Below are 19919 nucleotides of genomic sequence, written 5' to 3'. Positions count from 1 at the left end.
GACGCGGGTATAAGGCCTGAGTGGACGCTCGAGTTGGGCGGGCAGCGGGGCGGGGCGTGCGGCGTGCATGTTAAACAAATGCAAACGTATAGTAGCGGCCTTAGTGCACGCTGCTCAAATTACTTGTGAGCCCGACGCCACGCTGCACGCCCCGCCGAACGCTCCGCTTCGAGCGTCCACTCACGCCTTACACTTAGGCCCAGGTTGCATCAACCACAATTAGCGGACTGATCAACGTCACTCAGTAGTGAAACTAAGAAATAGTCATAGCCCTTAATTTGCGCCTAAACAGCTAGCTTTAGCTCGAGTATTCGATCAACGAACACAAATATGTCAACGAGACACGCAAATAAACGCACTTATTATTACCTAATATAATATACGGGTGAATCAACTTTTTCTTGTCATTCGTTGCCTTGTTACGTTCTCCTGGGTCACACTTTAAAACCTGATTTTTTGGCATTTAAATTCACCAAACACGCTTTTTTGTGATACTTATAAACCCTTTCCATTGAGGGTCGTCTACCAAGCGTGTCAGAAGAAGGTGGTGGACAATGTCTTTTAACAAACTATGCTACTATTGTCTATTGGCTGACCGGACAGAATAAGAACAAGAAATAGTTGATCACAGTCGTCAAAATCTGCGTAGGAGTGGAGTGGATGCGACTTACCATTTTTTCGTGAGTCGAGACGTCCTGATTCAGTACCCTTTTTATACGTCTGTTAAGAGGCCGGTATCGATTTTAGTCGCAAAAATGTAAAATTGATAGATTTAGTCGATGAAATTGTACACTTTTTGTTACGTAATAGAAATAACAAGTACTGGTATCTATTAGCACGTCTTCTTATCTTGCATTTGTACAGATCATTTTTTTGAAAACTGACTCACTAAATTAGTAATGATTTTTTTTCTGATGGACGTTTAGGTAAACGCGCGTAAAGCACTGATTTAGTCGATCTTATTTGTAAATTTCGTAAAGTTTGGACTGCTAAAAATAGTAATTTTGTATTACACATATCCTATACTCCAACTTGCATAGACTACATATTTGTTATATGATACTGAACGAGAGTAAATGAAAGTTATACGAAATCAATTTTCACCAGAAATTACTTCAAAACAAGTGAATATTTTTCGTGAAAATCGACTTAATTTCAACGTAATATTGATACTTAAACAATCTACAACATTTCCTGAAACTGTTCTTATACATCATTTTTTATAATTTATAACTATAATTTTATGATGAATTTTTAAAAACTGCCCCTTCTCGTCACATATTGCCGGTGACGCACGCTCGGGACCTTATTATTAAAAGGCAAGATGAGAAGACGTGTTAATAGAAACCAATACTTGTTATTTAGATATTACGTAACAAAAGGAGTACAATTTCAACGACTAAATCTATCAATTTGACATTTTGGCTCTAAAATCGTTAACGGAGCCTTAAGAATAGTAATTGTAATTTGCAGAAGCTGGCAGCGCGGTGCGAGCGCAAGATGTGCGCGGCGCGCCTCGCCATCGCCGCCGCCGAGGAGCGCGAGCTGGCCGCCCGCAGCCAGCTGCCGCTCGCCGTGGGTATTCGCGTACTAATATTACAGCGTTGCCATGGAAATCTATACCATTTTACATTTCGTGGCATAATCATTTAGTGGACGCTCAAGAGGGACGTAAGCGAGCCACCGCGGTGGAGGTGTTAACGCATTCACTGCCAGCAACCTGCCAGGCGGGCTCTCTGTCCGTAGTCGCTTTTCACTACATACGGTTTCTCCCATGTTATTGGCTACGCTCGTAGCGAGCGCTGGCACTCAATGTGTTAAAATCCCTTGAGAGTTCGACGACACGCTGTACACGCCAAACATGCCGCTGGACGCTCGCTCCTGAAACCCTACACTTATTATACTTGTACTTCTACCCTCTCGTACTTGCCGTACAATTAACTGACCTTAGCTATACTATACGTAACCCTTATTGCAATTAGATAAAGCTTAACAATCATCACTTAGCTGCGCTAATGTTAGTAGGTTACCTTACACGCATTATTTCTCTTATTACAGTACTCAGTACAAAACGGCGAGGCAAAAATGCTGGTACTAAGCACGGACAGCAACAAGCTGGCGGAGGCGAAACGCACCGGCACTCTGGAGGACGCCGTGCGCGCGCTGCCCGACTACATCAAGCTGCTGCTGCCGCAACACCTGCTCAACAAGGTTGGACCTTATGTCGCACACGTTTAGGTCGAACATGGCACGGGCCACGAACAGTGACACCTGCTCAACAAGGTTGGACCTTATGTCGCACACGTTTAGGTCGAACATGGCGCACGGGCCACGAACGATGACACCTGCTCAACAAGGTTGGACCTTATGTCGCACACGTTTAGGTCGAACATGGCACGGGCCACGAACAGTGACACCTGCTCAACAAGGTTGGACCTTATGTCGCACACGTTTAGGTCGAACATGGCACGGGCCACGAACAGTGACACCTGCTCAACAAGGTTGGACCTTATGTCGCACACGTTTAGGTCGAACATGGCACGGGCCACGAACAGTGACACCTGCTCAACAAGGTTGGACCTTATGTCGCACACGTTTAGGTCGAACATGGCGCACGGGCCACGAACGATGACACCTGCTTAATAAGGTTGGACCTTATGTCGCACACGTTTAGGTCGAACATGGCGCACGGGCCACGAACGATGACACCTGCTTAATAAGGTTGGACCTTATGTCGCACACGTTTAGGTCGAACATGCCGGCACGGGTTACGAGCAACTGACACCTGCTCAACAAAGTTAGACTATAGGTCTACCTACTAGGCATGGACAGCAACAGCCTAGTGAAGTTTGGACCTTATAATATGTTATATACGTTTTATATCCTATTCACATAGATCTGCAGCTCTAATGATCATCTATATAAAATGTATCTGCTGCGACGACATATATTTGACAAAAATTGATCTTATGTTAAGACGTTTTAGAGATTTAGGTACTTTTATTTACGATTTCTTTTAAATCTCACACTGAACTACATAGAGTGTTCGAAAAGAGAAGAGTCGTGGAATGTATTGGGCCCCATACATTCCACGACTCTTCTCTTTCCGCACGCACTCTAAGTGTACGACTGCTGCAATGTCTATTTGACAGGAAAAGGAAATGAAACATAACATTTACATGTAAAAGTATCTTTACTACCTGTGTAGTGTACGAGTGATTGTCCCTTGAATTGTCACGTTTAATGTGAAGCTATTTGACGATGAGATATCTGCTGCTGCGGAGATGTGTTGATTATTTTAATGGATTTTAAATTGTTTTTACAGGTCGGCATTAAAGCCATATCCGCAGAGGGCAAATCGGCGAAAGAATTCGAATTGATATTGAAGAAGAATAATATTTATGATGAAGAAAACAAAGGTAATATGCCCTTTTTGTGTTTACACGTAGTCTTAAATACATAACTTTTAGTGTTTCCTTCGACAATGTCGACTTTATTTCTGGTTTGGTTTTTTAATGTAACATGCGGTCGATATGCTGGAATATGGGTTCTTTAACCTCCGACGAAAGAAGAGGAATGTTATAAGTTTAACGCTTGTATATGATGTATCTCTGTGAATTTTAGCTTAACTCCACAATAGATATTTAAGCCGATCATTCGGTTTATTTTCAAGTTTAAAAATAGTTATTTGTACAACAAGAGATCAAAGTTTGATATTTCTTCGAGTGCTTATTTTGAGTCTCGTGCAAGCGAAAGATTAGATTGAGCGTAGTAAGGGACTCAAAGCGCACGAGATGTAAATAACTTTGATCTCGTGTAGTACACAACATTTTTCACCTCAGCTGTGAGAACATATTAGAGAACCCGAAAAATGTATTCCTTCTTCATCACTTACCTCTATTCACTCATGTTTTCTTAAGATATACCAACAATTAAATTTTCACCTCAGCAGCTTGAACAAGGGTACTTTGCTAGTTAAAAACAGCAAAATCGCATTTTGCTCATTGTCTCACTCAGTGAGCAAAATGCGATTTTGCTCACTGTTTTTAAGTAGCAAAGTACCCTTGTTCGAGCTGTTGAGGTGAAAATGTTATTTATTTATTTGTTTTAGTTTTAGTGAAAAAGTGAAGATTACATTGTTCTATGCAAACAGTACAACTTAACATCAAAATGTTGCCTTCCTTATCTTTTAAGTTTTAACTTCTTTGCTATTAAGTCTAATCTAAGGTAGCGGACTGAAACTCATTCAAGTCTATACATTATGATCAAGTCGCACGAATCGCCGCTCGCGTCGTTCGACACTGACCGACTCGACGACGATGGTACCGCGCTGCCGGTTGCCTACGTCCAGTCCCCGGCCTAAGTGGCCCTTAGCACACCACACTATAGTAGACACAAACCAAAAATCTTCTCATTCAAGCTCGCGTGGTCGAAGTTAGGGTGTGAGAGATATGGCCCCCGGTCGTCCGTTTGGTTTGGGTCTACTATAGCGACTTGCGAGCGTCGGCGTGTTGTTAGCGCTATAATGGCGTCGCTGCGCAGTTGCGCTAACGTTGCGTCGAGCAGCAGCCATAGAGACTAGACGCTGACGCTAGTGTGTGGTGGGTTTAAATGCTACTTGTTTCGTCATCAGAGAAAGATGAAGTGTCAGACGGGTCGGCGGGCGAGGATGGCGGCAGCGGCGAGGAGAAAACCGGCGAGAACGACCTCTGCACCGACGACGAGAAGCAGCTGAGGCTCAACCACGGTAACTTGCTTTTTACACGACTGCCCCAAAAAAGGAGTGTATTGTTTTCAGGGTTCATGTTTGTATGTGGGTGGGTGGGTATGTAAGTTTCTTGTTCCACTCTAGCAGCTAAATGCCTTAACCGATTTACATGTATGATATATCATTAGAATCCTTACATCATCCCGAGTAACATAGGCTATGTGACGTCATTATAAAAACAATATGGCGGACTTAATACGCCATATTACGCAACCTTTAGAAAAAACATTTAGCTTTTGAGTTCGCTTTTAATTTGCAGTCGTGTTTTTTAATTTTTAATTAATTTATGACACTTGTTACAATCTTTTATTTACTTTCAATTGTCGTATGCGTGCTGTAATCAAATATTGCGAGTTAAATTCGACGCACTTCCCGGTTTCCAATGAAGCTGAAAATTTGCATACATATGTAAGTTGGATGACAATTTAATGGTACCATCGAGCTGATCTGTTGATGGTCATAGGAGGAGGGAGGTGGCAATAGGAATTATGTGATAAAATAACGCAACCTAATTGTGTGTTTTTATAATTATCTCGATGAATTAGTTTCCCGTGGAAAGTAAATTGCAGTATTATGTGTTCCGTTCCACGTCTGAGATCTTCATTGAGAGCGTAACGTCTCCGGTGACCGATAGATGCCGCTAGCGTCTATGTAGTCGCTCCGCCGCCTTGCCGTGACGTAGTTCCGCTTCCCTTTCCTGCAAACAGACGCCCGCCCCCCCGCCACTCGCCGCCGCTATGTCATTGTTTCGTCGACCGTCCTGACCGATGGTCCGCAAATTTTTTTGCGAACATTTTTGCAGCATGGTGCTTTAAAAATTTCCGATCCAAAGTTTGTTCAATTAAATAGCGAGATATAGCCAGAGATCGCCACTACTAGTCTTTTGGCGGTCTCGGGATCGATCTTCCAACGGTGCTTTTCGATTCTACCCACTTTTTTCTTGCTAAATTATCTTTTACATGCCATGCTGCTAAAATCGTTACCGTTAACTCGCATTTTCGAGAGTGAAGTAGGAAATGCGTCAACAAGTGGTTTCAAGTGTCGTTTGTTACAACGCGTGGTAACGTAAGTCGCTCCGCATCGGAGGGAACGTGCGTCATCGTGCCTGCCGCGGGAAGCGGGGCCGGCCCGGCGCCCCGGCGCCTCGCGTGCGCGGTGGGGTGCCAGGGCCGCGCTGCAATAGGATAGGTTTGGATTGTCTCAAACCATCTGGTAAGGTAGTTTAATGATATTCTAGCTGTATTTGGCGTTCGGAAGCGCATCGTGAATGCCTACTTGGACGCTAAAGCCCCGGTTCTCGTCCGATTACCGCAGGTGTCGGCCGAGGTCGGTGCCCGTGCTCGGAGCCCGGGAGTATTACCTCGTGTTGTTAGTTTCCGACGCGACAGTTCGTGTCGTTCGCCGCGCCGGCGCCGTCGACTTTCTCTTGTCGTCCGAGGTGACTCCGAGACGCCGCGACGCTGCGGGCCGGCGCCCGAAGTGTCGCGGCGCAGGCGCTTCCGGTCCGCGGGACTTCGAGAGACGTCACGCGCCCGCTCCTGTTGCTGCGGTCGCGGCGCGGGTGGATCGCGGACCTCTCGGTCCCGTCCTGGCGCCAAGGTGAAGGCGGACCGGACCACGGGGAGCACGCTACTGCATCTCGACTGCTCAAAGTGGAAGGAAGGTAAGTTACGTGGAAGCCCCTCTGTGGAAACACTACGAGAACAGCGGCGGGGCCGTTCGCCGCGCCGGTTGCCATCTATCAAGGCGTCGGGCAACAGTGTCGCCGTGATGTTGCGTGCAACTACGCCACCATGGTGGCGCCAGTCGCCACGCGCACGCCTCCCCCCCCTGTGCCGGCGAAAGACGCTACGGTGGCGCTGCCCGCCACGCGCATCGACGCCTCCTGAGCCGGCAACGTCCATCTCGCGCATCGGCGCGATGGCGCGTCACGCACCGGTGCCTCCCGAGCTGGCGGTGGCTGTAGCCACGATTGGCGCCGCCCACCTCACGCATCGGCGCCTCTTGAGCTGGCCGCCACCATGGCGCCTCACGCACCAGCGAAACAGTGGCGGGCCGCCACGATGGCGGCACCCGCCTCACGCGTCGGCGCCTCTCGAGCTGGCCGCCACGATGGCGCCGCCCACCTCACGCTCCGGTGCCACCCGAGCCGGCCGCCACGATGGCGCCTCTCGCCTCACGCACCTGCGAGCCGGTGGCGGGCCGCCACAAGGGTACCGCCCGCCTCGCGCACCGGCGCCTCTCGAGCTGGCCGCCACGATGGCACCTCTCGCCTCACGCACCGGCGCCTCCCGAGCTGGCCGCCACGATGGCACCTCTCGCATCACGCGCCGGCGCCTCCCGAGCTAGCGGTGGCTGCCGCCACGATGGCGCTTCTCGCGTCACGCGCCGGCGCCACCCGAACTGGCGGTGGCTGCCGCCACGATGGCGCCTCTCGCGTCACGCGCCGGCGCCTCCCAAGCTATCGGTGGCTGCCGCCACGATGGCGCCTCTCGCGTCGCGCGCCGGCGCCACCCGAGCTGGCGGTGGCTGCCGCCACGATGGCGCTTCTCGCGTCACGCGCCGGCGCCTCCCGAGCTGTTGGTAGCTGCCGCCACGATGGCGCCTCTCGCGTCACGCGCCGGCGCCTTTGCCGCCACGATGGCGCTTCTCGCGTCACGCGCCGGCGCCTCCCGAGATGTCGGTGGCTGCCGCCACGATGGCGCCTCTCGCGTCACGCGCCGGCGCCTCCCAAGCTGTCGGTGGCTGCCGCCACGATGGCGCCTCTCGCGTCGCGCGCCGGCGCCACCCGAGCTGGCGGTGGCTGCCGCCACGATGGCGCTTCTCGCGTCACGCGCCGGCGCCTCCCGAGCTGTTGGTGGCTGCCGCCACGATGGCGCCTCTCGCGTCACGCGCCGGCGCCTCTGCCGCCACGATGGCGCTTCTCGCGTCACGCGCCGGCGCCTCTGCCGCCACGATGGCGCTTCTCGCGTCACGCGCCGGCGCCTCCCGAGATGTCGGTGGCTGCCGCCACGATGGCGCCTCTCGCGTCGCGCGCCGGCGCCACCCGAGCTGGCGGTGGCTGCCGCCTCGATGGCGCTTTTCGCGTCACGCGCCGGCGCCTCCCGAGCTGTTGGTGGCTGCCGCCACGACGGCGCTTCTCGCGTCACTCGCCGGCGCCTCCCGAGCTGTCGGTGGCTGCCGCCACGATGGCGCCTCGCGTCACGCGCCGGCGCCACCCGAGCTGGCGGGGCTGCCGCCACGATGGCGCCTCTCGCGTCACGCGCCGGCGCCTCCCGAGCTGGCGATGGCTGCCGCCACGATGGCGCCGCCCACCTCACGCACCGGCACCTTCCGAGCGGCGGCGGTTGCCATGATAGCGCCGGCAATTACGTCGATGCTGCAAGTACGACGCTGTCGTCCTTTGCAATGGCACCCATTGTCCACATGGCCCCATTGAGGTACGCAGGCGCTTATAGCTATGGTGCAACAGCACGAGCAGACCGCTAAACTCTTGCTTTCGGTTAAGGATTCCTCCGTCGCCAAGGCGACGGCAGACAAGGTCCCGTGTGCTCCGCTCAAAACCGAGGTTGAAGGCATTGAAAAGGTTTGCAGTGTTCACATAATTATCTCTCTGCTTGCCCGCGCTCTCCAGCTTAAGTTCCGTCTTACAAAGACGAACTCGTTCGCCAAGCCCCTAATAAACAAAATGGGACAAATAAACCCGCTGCGCCTGAACGAGCTTGTGTTTCCGGTGCCAAGAGAAAGGGGCCAGGAGGACTCCAGCAGTTTCCATCTGTCTGTCTTCGACTTTATCGAAACAGTTTTGTTAAGCAAAGCGCCAAAATCGATTTTAGACTTGATTTCATCAGTGCGATTTCCTTAAAAGCATGCTACCATGCTCCTATACAAGTTTGACTGAAGGTTTTTCGTTTTCTCAACATACAGACCTGCCTTGCTGCCGAGTTTCTCACAGAAACTATACTCGATGCCTCCTGTTCAGTCTCAAATTCGCAAACGTTAGTTTATGGAGATTGCACCGTCGTAGTCCTCACCTTATACCTGTAGTCCGTTAATAATGGTAGACAATGTACGAAGTGAGGCCCTTCAAGTGGAGAGTAATCGTTAACGGGCCGCACCTGCAGCGCTGACGACAGGAGTGTACTACAAACATACAACCGTTACTACGGTTGTCGAAAAAACTGCTGATGCCAGCAGATCGTCTATAGTTCGCGCTGGTTCCTTGCTACTTACCAGGTCGGTATAACCCCCAAAGGCGACGGTTTATCAAAAAGTCACTGCGTCCCATCGAGTGGCAGCTGCTCCCAGAAGCCGCCGAGACTATCTTCGCCTGATAGGCACACCTTGTTGGTCGGCCTCTCCGCTTTCGAGAGCCCTCGCACTGTACCACGGTATGTCTTAATCGACTCTTTGAAGTGCTACCACGACGCGTTTGGCAGCTGCCGGTGATACGACTTGGCATGGATATCTCCACCTCCCAGGCTAGTCTGTTTACTGTGACGGCGTGATGAGGAGAGCTTTCTCGCAGCTGTGGTAAGCTTGCAATTTACTGGCGGTCCTAGTGAACACAACTTCAGACCACCATCCCTTACAAGTCAACGACCTTAAGAATCGAGGCGTAGCTCCTGTCAGATAGGACGCTCCAACACCGAGCCGGCGATAACCGGGTATTTCCGGTTCCGGTACTGGTTGTCTAGAAAACCAGTACCGGGGAGCACTCCCTAGATCGTCCCCTTGTCGAGGTCGCTGTACGCCCACAATGTAGAAATGATCTTCATGGTGCATCAAAAATGAGATCGACTGCCAGGTACCTCTAATACCCAGTGAAGTAGCAAGCTATCTCAGACATCTATTTCTATTCTCCATGTTAGCTTTCAGAATGATACTTGTTCAGAAGCCTGTAACAAGTGCTGTATGTGAACCACTATCGGACACTATGCCTTCTTCCATCGTCATTAATAGCGAGACCCGCGCCTCCCAAACCACCAGCTTGGGACGCGAGAAATCTTATTCAAATTACTTGCCCTAACTTGAATAATCCTACAACGTACCTATATAGAAGAGCTGCCGCACCTTTACTGTTAGCATCAGGCCGCAGGGTCAATGACCTTACCCTACTACACTGTAGCCCAGGCAATTACACAGATAACTTTGACGCTATTATTTTGTGTCCGAAATTCGGTTCTAAACCAGATAACGTGTCTCACCGACTGGACTCTCTTAGAAGCTTCGGAATAAAGTATAGACCCAGTAGGTAGTCTGGGTACGTCAACTTGTGAGAATTACACAAAATGTTAGGGGACACTGCGCTTATTTCCTTCAGACACAGTAGTCTCATCCAATCCGGCCTCGCCTACGATTGCTTTCGATCCATGTACTTAATCACTAAATTAGCTGGAAAACTATCCAATTACTTAGCGATATTTTGGCTTAAGTTAATTGGGAACATGACTCTTTCTTTAGACGATCCTATCGCCGAGATTCTGCGGATCGGATGCGATTTCGAATGAGAAATCTCAAACCAGTTTAACGTCAGATTAGAACCTGGGATTACAGTTTAAATTCTCAATTTCCTGTAATGCATCATTATAACGAGTTATTGTGATTTCATGGGTTGCAATAAGGCGTATATATATTTATTCTTTCTCTGAGTTATATGACAGTAGGTGTAGCCCTAACGCTTGCGCGCCCGCTGACTCGCCACCAGGAGATAATAAACAGGTCTCAATGAAGATCTCAGACGTGGAACGGAACACATAATATAAAAATTTTACCTTCCAATAAAATTATTATTATGTTTCCTTCCACGTCTGAGATCTGAGTAATGCCTTCCTGGCAGGCTACTAGGCTACTTTTATACCGACGGTACTTCTCCTCAACAATGACATAGCGGCGGCGAGTGGCGGGGGGGCGGGCGTCTGTTTGCAGGAAAGGGAAGCGGAACTACGTCACGGCAAGGCGGCGGAGCGACTACATAGACGCTAGCGGCATCTATCGGTCACCGGAGACGTTACGCTCTCAATGAAGATCTCAGACGTGGAAGGAAACATAATAATAATTTTATTGGAAGGTAAAATTTTTATATTATTTGTAATTTCAGAGCCAGACCGAGACGGGTCGTCGAGCCCGCTGGACGGCGAGTTGCGCGCCGACAACAACGCCAACTCCACATACACCGAGCCCGACACTGAGGATTCGCCGGTACGTTACTTTATTGTTGCCAGTATTCAAACGAAAAACGGTATGCTTTATCCTCTTTCACACGTTATATTGGCCATATACATTGATAAAAAAAACCGGCCAAGTGCGAGTCGGACTCGCGCACGGAGGGTTCCGCACCATCAACAAAAAATAGAGCAAAAAAAATCGTGTTTGTTGTATGGGAGCCCCCTTAAATATTTATTTTATTTTTAGTATGTATTTGTTGTTACCTATAGCGGCAACAGACATACATCATTTGTGAAAATTTCAACTGTCTAGCTATCGCGGTTCATGAGATACAGCCTGGTGACAGACGGACGGACGGACAGCGAAGTCTTAGTAATAGGCTCCCGTTTTTTACCCTTTAATAGGTAAAAAAAAAACGATACAGTAATAGTTTAAGCCGCTAAAATTATACAGGAATGATTTAGATTTTTTTAAACTGTATTTTATTAATGAACATCTTTCCGTACTAGTTTTGATACAGCAAGTCGAACATTTCCGTGCATATTGGAGAAATAGTACATTATTGCATAGGCCGGGACAGGGCAATTCGTGGATGAGTTTCGATTTTGTCGGACGTTCGCATCGTCCGACAAAGAAGACGAATCCACGGATTGCTATTCCTGCCGAGGCATATATAGTGCTTTTCTCCAAACATGCGAGGAAATAAGGTAAATAAATAATTCTTTAAGCATCAAGCATCACTCAAATCGAACCTTCACATCAAAAATGTCAAAAACAATTTTCCTCTAAAATTAATTTTTAAAAGTTAAGGGCACAAACTTATTCTGCCATTCAGTACCATTCAATATTCGTACTGTACAATATAGTTGGTCAAACCAATTTGTCAGTCAGTAAGAACCAGGAAAACTATACCCATCCTTTTCTATTGGGTGCTAGTACTACTAGACAAAGATAGTATGATTCTCTCTGTCTATGTTTGAAATGAGAAAGTCCTTTGACAAACTATATAAACTTTATGTACACGGATGAGATCCTTAAAAAAATATAAAAATAATCTTTGATTTTATTAAGCAGTATTCGCACGATCATACACGAGCACAACGGTCTTGTAAGAACGAGACAAGTAAGGTCGTTTATCTTACTATATCACTCTATCCTATAGCTTGAAATGATAGCTGATCGGTTCGTGTAGACGCGGCTCGCGGCTAAGATAATAATTGGCTGTTTGCGTTTTTTATTTTTAAAAAGTAAAATACACTACAGTAATAAGTTATTACTGTAGTGTTTTTTTCATTCCCGTCCGCTAGAACAGGACAGCGATAGTTTGATTTTTTTTAAATTAGAGTTTGACAATAACGTAGAACTTTTTATGCTACAATAAGGTGAACATTTCCGTGCATATTGGAGAAAACATGTATTATTTAAATTACGAATATGGAAACTTTCAGACGGGCGGAGGCGTAGAGTACGCGAACATCCTGCGCGTGATGGCCGGCCTGAACGAGGAGATCCGCGCGCTGCGCGAGCGCGTGTCGGCGGCCGGGGCCGAGGCCGAGCAGCTGCGCGCCGTGCGCGACGAGCTGCTCGCCGCCGAGCCCCCGCCCGCGCCGACACACGCCGGCCACGACGACCTGCGACACGCGCACGCCAAGATAGACGACCTGCAGGTACATGCACACACACTCCTGCCGAGCCCGCACACTTACAACCACACTATATCTGCGCGTGATGGCCGGCCTGAACGAGGAGATCCGCGCGCTGCGCGAGCGCGTGTCGGCGGCCGGCGCCGAGGCCGAGCAGCTGCGCGCCGTGCGCGACGAGCTGCTCGCCGCCGAGCCCCCGCCCGCGCCGACACACGCCGGCCACGACGACCTGCGACACGCGCACGCCAAGATAGACGACCTGCAGGTACATGCACACACACTCCTGCCGAGCCCGCACACTTACAACCACACTATATCTGCGCGTGATGGCCGGCCTGAACGAGGAGATCCGCGCGCTGCGCGAGCGCGTGTCGGCGGCCGGCGCCGAGGCCGAGCAGCTGCGCGCCGTGCGCGACGAGCTGCTCGCCGCCGAGCCCCCGCCCGCGCCGACACACGCCGGCCACGACGACCTGCGACACGCGCACGCCAAGATAGACGACCTGCAGGTACATGCACACACACTCCTGCCGAGCCCGCACACTTACAACCACACTATATCTGCGCGTGATGGCCGGCCTGAACGAGGAGATCCGCGCGCTGCGCGAGCGCGTGTCGGCGGCCGGCGCCGAGGCCGAGCAGCTGCGCGCCGTGCGCGACGAGCTGCTCGCCGCCGAGCCCCCGCCCGCGCCGACACACGCCGGCCACGACGACCTGCGACACGCGCACGCCAAGATAGACGACCTGCAGGTACATGCACACACACTCCTGCCGAGCCCGCACACTTACAACCACACTATATCTGCGCGTGATGGCCGGCCTGAACGAGGAGATCCGCGCGCTGCGCGAGCGCGTGTCGGCGGCCGGCGCCGAGGCCGAGCAGCTGCGCGCCGTGCGCGACGAGCTGCTCGCCGCCGAGCCCCCGCCCGCGCCGACACACGCCGGCCACGACGACCTGCGACACGCGCACGCCAAGATAGACGACCTGCAGGTACATGCACACACACTCCTGCCGAGCCCGCACACTTACAACCACACTATATCTGCGCGTGATGGCCGGCCTGAACGAGGAGATCCGCGCGCTGCGCGAGCGCGTGTCGGCGGCCGGCGCCGAGGCCGAGCAGCTGCGCGCCGTGCGCGACGAGCTGCTCGCCGCCGAGCCCCCGCCCGCGCCGACACACGCCGGCCACGACGACCTGCGACACGCGCACGCCAAGATAGACGACCTGCAGGTACATGCACACACACTCCTGCCGAGCCCGCACACTTACAACCACACTATATCTGCGCGTGATGGCCGGCCTGAACGAGGAGATCCGCGCGCTGCGCGAGCGCGTGTCGGCGGCCGGCGCCGAGGCCGAGCAGCTGCGCGCCGTGCGCGACGAGCTGCTCGCCGCCGAGCCCCCGCCCGCGCCGACACACGCCGGCCACGACGACCTGCGACACGCGCACGCCAAGATAGACGACCTGCAGGTACATGCACACACACTCCTGCCGAGCCCGCACACTTACAACCACACTATATCTGCGCGTGATGGCCGGCCTGAACGAGGAGATCCGCGCGCTGCGCGAGCGCGTGTCGGCGGCCGGCGCCGAGGCCGAGCAGCTGCGCGCCGTGCGCGACGAGCTGCTCGCCGCCGAGCCCCCGCCCGCGCCGACACACGCCGGCCACGACGACCTGCGACACGCGCACGCCAAGATAGACGACCTGCAGGTACATGCACACACACTCCTGCCGAGCCCGCACACTTACAACCACACTATATCTGCGCGTGATGGCCGGCCTGAACGAGGAGATCCGCGCGCTGCGCGAGCGCGTGTCGGCGGCCGGCGCCGAGGCCGAGCAGCTGCGCGCCGTGCGCGACGAGCTGCTCGCCGCCGAGCCCCCGCCCGCGCCGACACACGCCGGCCACGACGACCTGCGACACGCGCACGCCAAGATAGACGACCTGCAGGTACATGCACACACACTCCTGCCGAGCCCGCACACTTACAACCACACTATATCTGCGCGTGATGGCCGGCCTGAACGAGGAGATCCGCGCGCTGCGCGAGCGCGTGTCGGCGGCCGGCGCCGAGGCCGAGCAGCTGCGCGCCGTGCGCGACGAGCTGCTCGCCGCCGAGCCCCCGCCCGCGCCGACACACGCCGGCCACGACGACCTGCGACACGCGCACGCCAAGATAGACGACCTGCAGGTACATGCACACACACTCCTGCCGAGCCCGCACACTTACAACCACACTATATCTGCGCGTGATGGCCGGCCTGAACGAGGAGATCCGCGCGCTGCGCGAGCGCGTGTCGGCGGCCGGCGCCGAGGCCGAGCAGCTGCGCGCCGTGCGCGACGAGCTGCTCGCCGCCGAGCCCCCGCCCGCGCCGACACACGCCGGCCACGACGACCTGCGACACGCGCACGCCAAGATAGACGACCTGCAGGTACATGCACACACACTCCTGCCGAGCCCGCACACTTACAACCACACTATATCTGCGCGTGATGGCCGGCCTGAACGAGGAGATCCGCGCGCTGCGCGAGCGCGTGTCGGCGGCCGGCGCCGAGGCCGAGCAGCTGCGCGCCGTGCGCGACGAGCTGCTCGCCGCCGAGCCCCCGCCCGCGCCGACACACGCCGGCCACGACGACCTGCGACACGCGCACGCCAAGATAGACGACCTGCAGGTACATGCACACACACTCCTGCCGAGCCCGCACACTTACAACCACACTATATCTGCGCGTGATGGCCGGCCTGAACGAGGAGATCCGCGCGCTGCGCGAGCGCGTGTCGGCGGCCGGCGCCGAGGCCGAGCAGCTGCGCGCCGTGCGCGACGAGCTGCTCGCCGCCGAGCCCCCGCCCGCGCCGACACACGCCGGCCACGACGACCTGCGACACGCGCACGCCAAGATAGACGACCTGCAGGTACATGCACACACACTCCTGCCGAGCCCGCACACTTACAACCACACTATATCTGCGCGTGATGGCCGGCCTGAACGAGGAGATCCGCGCGCTGCGCGAGCGCGTGTCGGCGGCCGGCGCCGAGGCCGAGCAGCTGCGCGCCGTGCGCGACGAGCTGCTCGCCGCCGAGCCCCCGCCCGCGCCGACACATGCCGGCCACGACGACCTGCGACACGCGCACGCCAAGATAGACGACCTGCAGGTACATGCACACACACTCCTGCCGAGCCCGCACACTTACAACCACACTATATCTGCGCGTGATGGCCGGCCTGAACGAGGAGATCCGCGCGCTGCGCGAGCGCGTGTCGGCGGCCGGCGCCGAGGCCGAGCAGCTGCGCGCCGTGCGCGACGAGCTGCTCGCCGCCGAGCCCCCGCCCGCGCCGACACACGCCGGCCACGACGACCTGCGACACGCGCACGCCAAGATAGACGACCTGCAGGTACATGCACACACACTCCTGCCGAGCCCGCACACTTACAACCACACTATATCTGCGCGTGATGGCCGGCCTGAACGAGGAGATCCGCGCGCTGCGCGAGCGCGTGTCGGCGGCCGGCGCCGAGGCCGAGCAGCTGCGCGCCGTGCGCGACGACCTGCGACACGCGCACGCCAAGATAGACGACCTGCAGGTACATACACTATACCAGGCGTGGCTCACTCCATGATTTCGTCGCTTTGCTACAGGTAGCTAAAAGTACATCCGTTCCGCACCAATTTTGGTGGCTAGCCATAAGCCGCGCGTGGCGCTGTCGCCACCTAGCGGCCATATCTGTGCTGATCGTAACAGACGCGTTTTGTTAGAGAGTACCTAGTACTATTATTTATTCTGTGACTATACACTCCTGCTGAGCCCGCAAACTTACAACCACACTATAACTAATTAAGTTTTTGAACAAAGAATTGGATCATATACACTGCAACTCCAGTTGGTAGTCTAGAAACCGGCTTGCAGATAATAGGGAGTATTACTGCAATGTTTTGCCGCCAGAATGAAGCACTAGCGACTTAAGTATACCATAGAGTAACTTATACACACTGTACCTTAAACTGGTTTTTTTGACAAGTTCTCACAGACAATAAAATATGACATTGATACATCAAGGCGACAAGGCGGTTGGTTTACAAAGGGCCTACCCGGGACACGCGAAATCGAAACTCGGCTATCCGCCTCTCTATCGCTCGAATGGGCAAGAGTGATAGAGGTTAGATAACAAAATTTCGACTCTCGTTTGCAGTAGACCCTTAGATTGTGACTTATTGTGGGAGTGGCGCCCCCTACGCACACTATCACGTAATATTCCCTATTACTGTTTTAACATCTGAATAATATTGACAAACAACAATGTCTGATAAAGTCATAAATATTAACTAGTGCGGCCCGCGTCAACTTCGTTAACTACTATGTGGCCCTTGGCTGCTAAAAGGTTGCCGACCGCTGATTTAGATGATCTTAAACAAACACACCTGCCCTTTAGGGATGCACCTGCCCTTTAGGGATGTTTTAACATCTGAGTTGTGCTTGCAAGGTTTCCCTATGATATTTATATTAGAGATTAAAGCGGGCATTCAAAGTTATATTGTAACTGTACAATAAAAATAAAAATTTGATTTATTTTGCGCAGGCCCAGCTGAAGAGGTCGACCGCCGTGGAGGAGGCGAACCTCGCCGAGATCCAGCGGCTCGCGTCGAGCGCGGCGTGGATGCAGGCCGAGCTCGCGTTCCGGCCCACGCGCGCCTACGTGGACGACCTCACCGCCGACGTGGCCGCGCTGCGCGCCGACCTGCACGCCCGCGCCGCCACCGCCGACAAGGCCGTCGAGACCGAGCGCGACGACCCCGCCGCCGCGCGGAACATATCCGCCGACATCGACGAGATGTTCCGCCTCGACTACGACGACGACACGGAGTCGGTCGCGACGGAGATCGACACGGCGCCCGAGCCGGTCGCCGACCAGGAGCGGCTGGCTGCAAGCGCGCTGCACTCGCTGCAGGAGGAGCTGGTGCGCGCCAAGGAGAGCTGGGCCGAGGCGTGCGCCGAGCGCGCGCGGCTCGCCACGCAGCTCGCCGCGCTGCAGCACAAGCCGCGCCTGCCGCCGCGCCTGCTCGCCGTCGCGCTGCCGCTGCTGGCCGCCGCGCTGTACTGGCTGCTGCCCTACCTGTCCTGATTAACGGCCACGTGGGACCCGCCCGGGTACCAGTAGCCGCCCGAGAGCCCGCGAGGACCGTTTCTTGTTCAAATTTATTGTTGCTCACTCTTTTTACCTCTAAAGCTTTGGATTCCTCCGAAAACGGTGCCGTCATATTACGGCCGCTATATAGCGTTGACTGACGTCACTAGAACGTTGTCTATGTAAACAAGATGGCGCGGTTTCCTAGACGGCGTTACGTTACGTTGATTGTCAACGTAACGTAAGATGACGGCCGTCATGACCTTGTCGATAGTTTCGTGAACGTTTTATTAGATAGCGGTGACGCCATTTTGAATAAATGACACGAGATTTGAATAAATGATTCCGTACTACGATTATTTTCCTCTTCTGATGACATTTCATCCTCCAAGTAAATTATAGATGATCAAGCAAATCTTGTCAGTAGGAAAAGGCGCGAAATTCAAATTTTCTATGGGACGTTATCCCATCGCGCCTACATTTTTCAAATTTGCCGCTTTGACCTTGGTGGATGACGGTGTGTTATGACGCCGTAGTACTTTCCACATGTTGCCACCGTAAAGACGGCCGTCTTTTGCTGCCGCTATATGACGACCGTCATATGACGGCACCGTTTTCGGAGGAATCCAAAGCTTTATCGCCGTGTTTCGGAACGCGAGCCCGACTCGGACCGACCCGCCCGCTGCCGGTACCTCGAATTATTATTATGGATGCGCCCCGTCGGTTGCCGCTCGAAGATCTCGGAATATTTATTGATATTGTAATTCGAACCTAGAATAATTTAGAGTATAGAGTGATAGTTGATAGGTTATTAGTTTGGATCTTCGACCGAGCGCCTGAGGCGTATCTGCCGGTCGGTGCGAGTGGGCGCGGTACCGCGGGGACTCTGAGCTTGTATTGAAGTGCCATTTGCCTCCGGCGCGTCGCGACGGGCGCGAGACGGGCGCCTCGACGGACCGTGTATATATCTCTAGTATCTGTAAAAATTGACAGTATCGTATTGATAGATATAAAATTGATTGTTGATATCTGCCATAATAAATACTTGTACATTTTATATATTAAGGCCTAACGACTGTCCTAAGTTATACATACATATAATATTGTTGAACCTCGGCGTGAGCGGCGGAGCGACGCCGGGTCCCCTTGTTGGATATTAGATAAAGATACTTCGTGTGTGTTCATCGGCGAGCGTCGTCGACTCGTCGCGCAGTAACCGACCTGTCGCCTTGTTATCGCTTTGCGGAGCTACACATATCAATTATAGGTTTACGTGCGGGCATTATGCACACGGCCTGGGTCGCGAGGTTTGTTCGAATAGTTTGCATTTTCTAGTCTTTATAATAGACTTACAATTCTTTGCATGACTTTTTCTACTCTTGTAGTATGAGCTGGTTAAAGGTTTGTATTGAATATTAATGATAAAAGTCTAAATGACGGTCTCGATTTGTCTTGACGCATTTATGAGCATCGATGACATTTGCATACGCACTGACGACGTGCAGCATGTAAGCATTTTTGTTAAGCGGGCCACTCACACACCTGCCGCAGGGGCAATACCGGTCGCACGGCGGTCGGAGCAATTTTAGGCTGATTTCTACACACTAGCCTGCCACTCAGTGTGTAAGTGATAGTCCCGCTGAACGTACGTCGACGAGGATGGCTCCTGTGTTACCAAAGCAGTCGGTAGTCGCCAATGAACTGACTGGAATTGCCCCAATCGTACTACACATGTAACAACCTAGCAGGGCGGTAGATACAATCTAGGGAGCTAGGAAGGTCTTGCACCCCTGCCGCCCTGCTGCAGGCCCAATCTAAAAATTGCCCCTGCTTCTCTACACACATCACAATTAAGGAGGCTATTAAGGGTCCAATTCCAATATTGCCCCTGCGGCAGGTGTGTGAGTGGCCCGCTTTACGCGCAGCCCAACGGTTGGGGGCGTGCAGTTTAGTTCCCGGAGAGGAGTTTGTGTTGCCGCGAGTTCAGTCGAGGTCGAGGCGTGCATGCCGGTGCCGGTCGACGCTTCAGATCGCTATAGCTCTGTGATGAGAAGGCCAATAGATAATTTTTGTAACAAACTTGTATAACTAACGATTGAATTATTATATTGCCCTAGATTTAATTACCTTACCACGTTGAAGTCCCGTGTCTATATTTATTATTTAATTGTTGCACTGGTTTTGTTATGTTCGATGTTTATTTGTGTTTAAAC

The 19919-nt window shown here is 53.1% G+C and overlaps 1 protein-coding gene across 1 annotated transcript in view; it reads left to right on the top strand.

The window, feature by feature from the left end:
• LOC134653047 (sarcolemmal membrane-associated protein) overlaps nt 1–17740 on the top strand; it is a 74342-nt gene extending 56602 nt beyond the window's left edge. The window contains exons 7-13 of the mRNA XM_063508330.1: nt 1474–1575; nt 2059–2211; nt 3326–3419; nt 4634–4747; nt 10869–10969; nt 12385–12603; nt 17161–17740. Of these exons, the coding sequence (XP_063364400.1) occupies nt 1474–1575; nt 2059–2211; nt 3326–3419; nt 4634–4747; nt 10869–10969; nt 12385–12603; nt 17161–17703 (1326 nt within the window). The 3' untranslated portion in view covers nt 17704–17740. The remainder of the gene's footprint in view (nt 1–1473; nt 1576–2058; nt 2212–3325; nt 3420–4633; nt 4748–10868; nt 10970–12384; nt 12604–17160) is intronic.
• Nucleotides 17741–19919: the final 2179 nt, after the last annotated feature.

Source organism: Cydia amplana, chromosome 12, assembly GCF_948474715.1.
Source record: "Cydia amplana chromosome 12, ilCydAmpl1.1, whole genome shotgun sequence".
NCBI lineage: Eukaryota > Metazoa > Arthropoda > Insecta > Lepidoptera > Tortricidae > Cydia > Cydia amplana.
The sequence above is the reverse complement of the archived record's forward strand: the minus strand, read 5'-3'. Positions and strand labels throughout refer to the sequence as shown.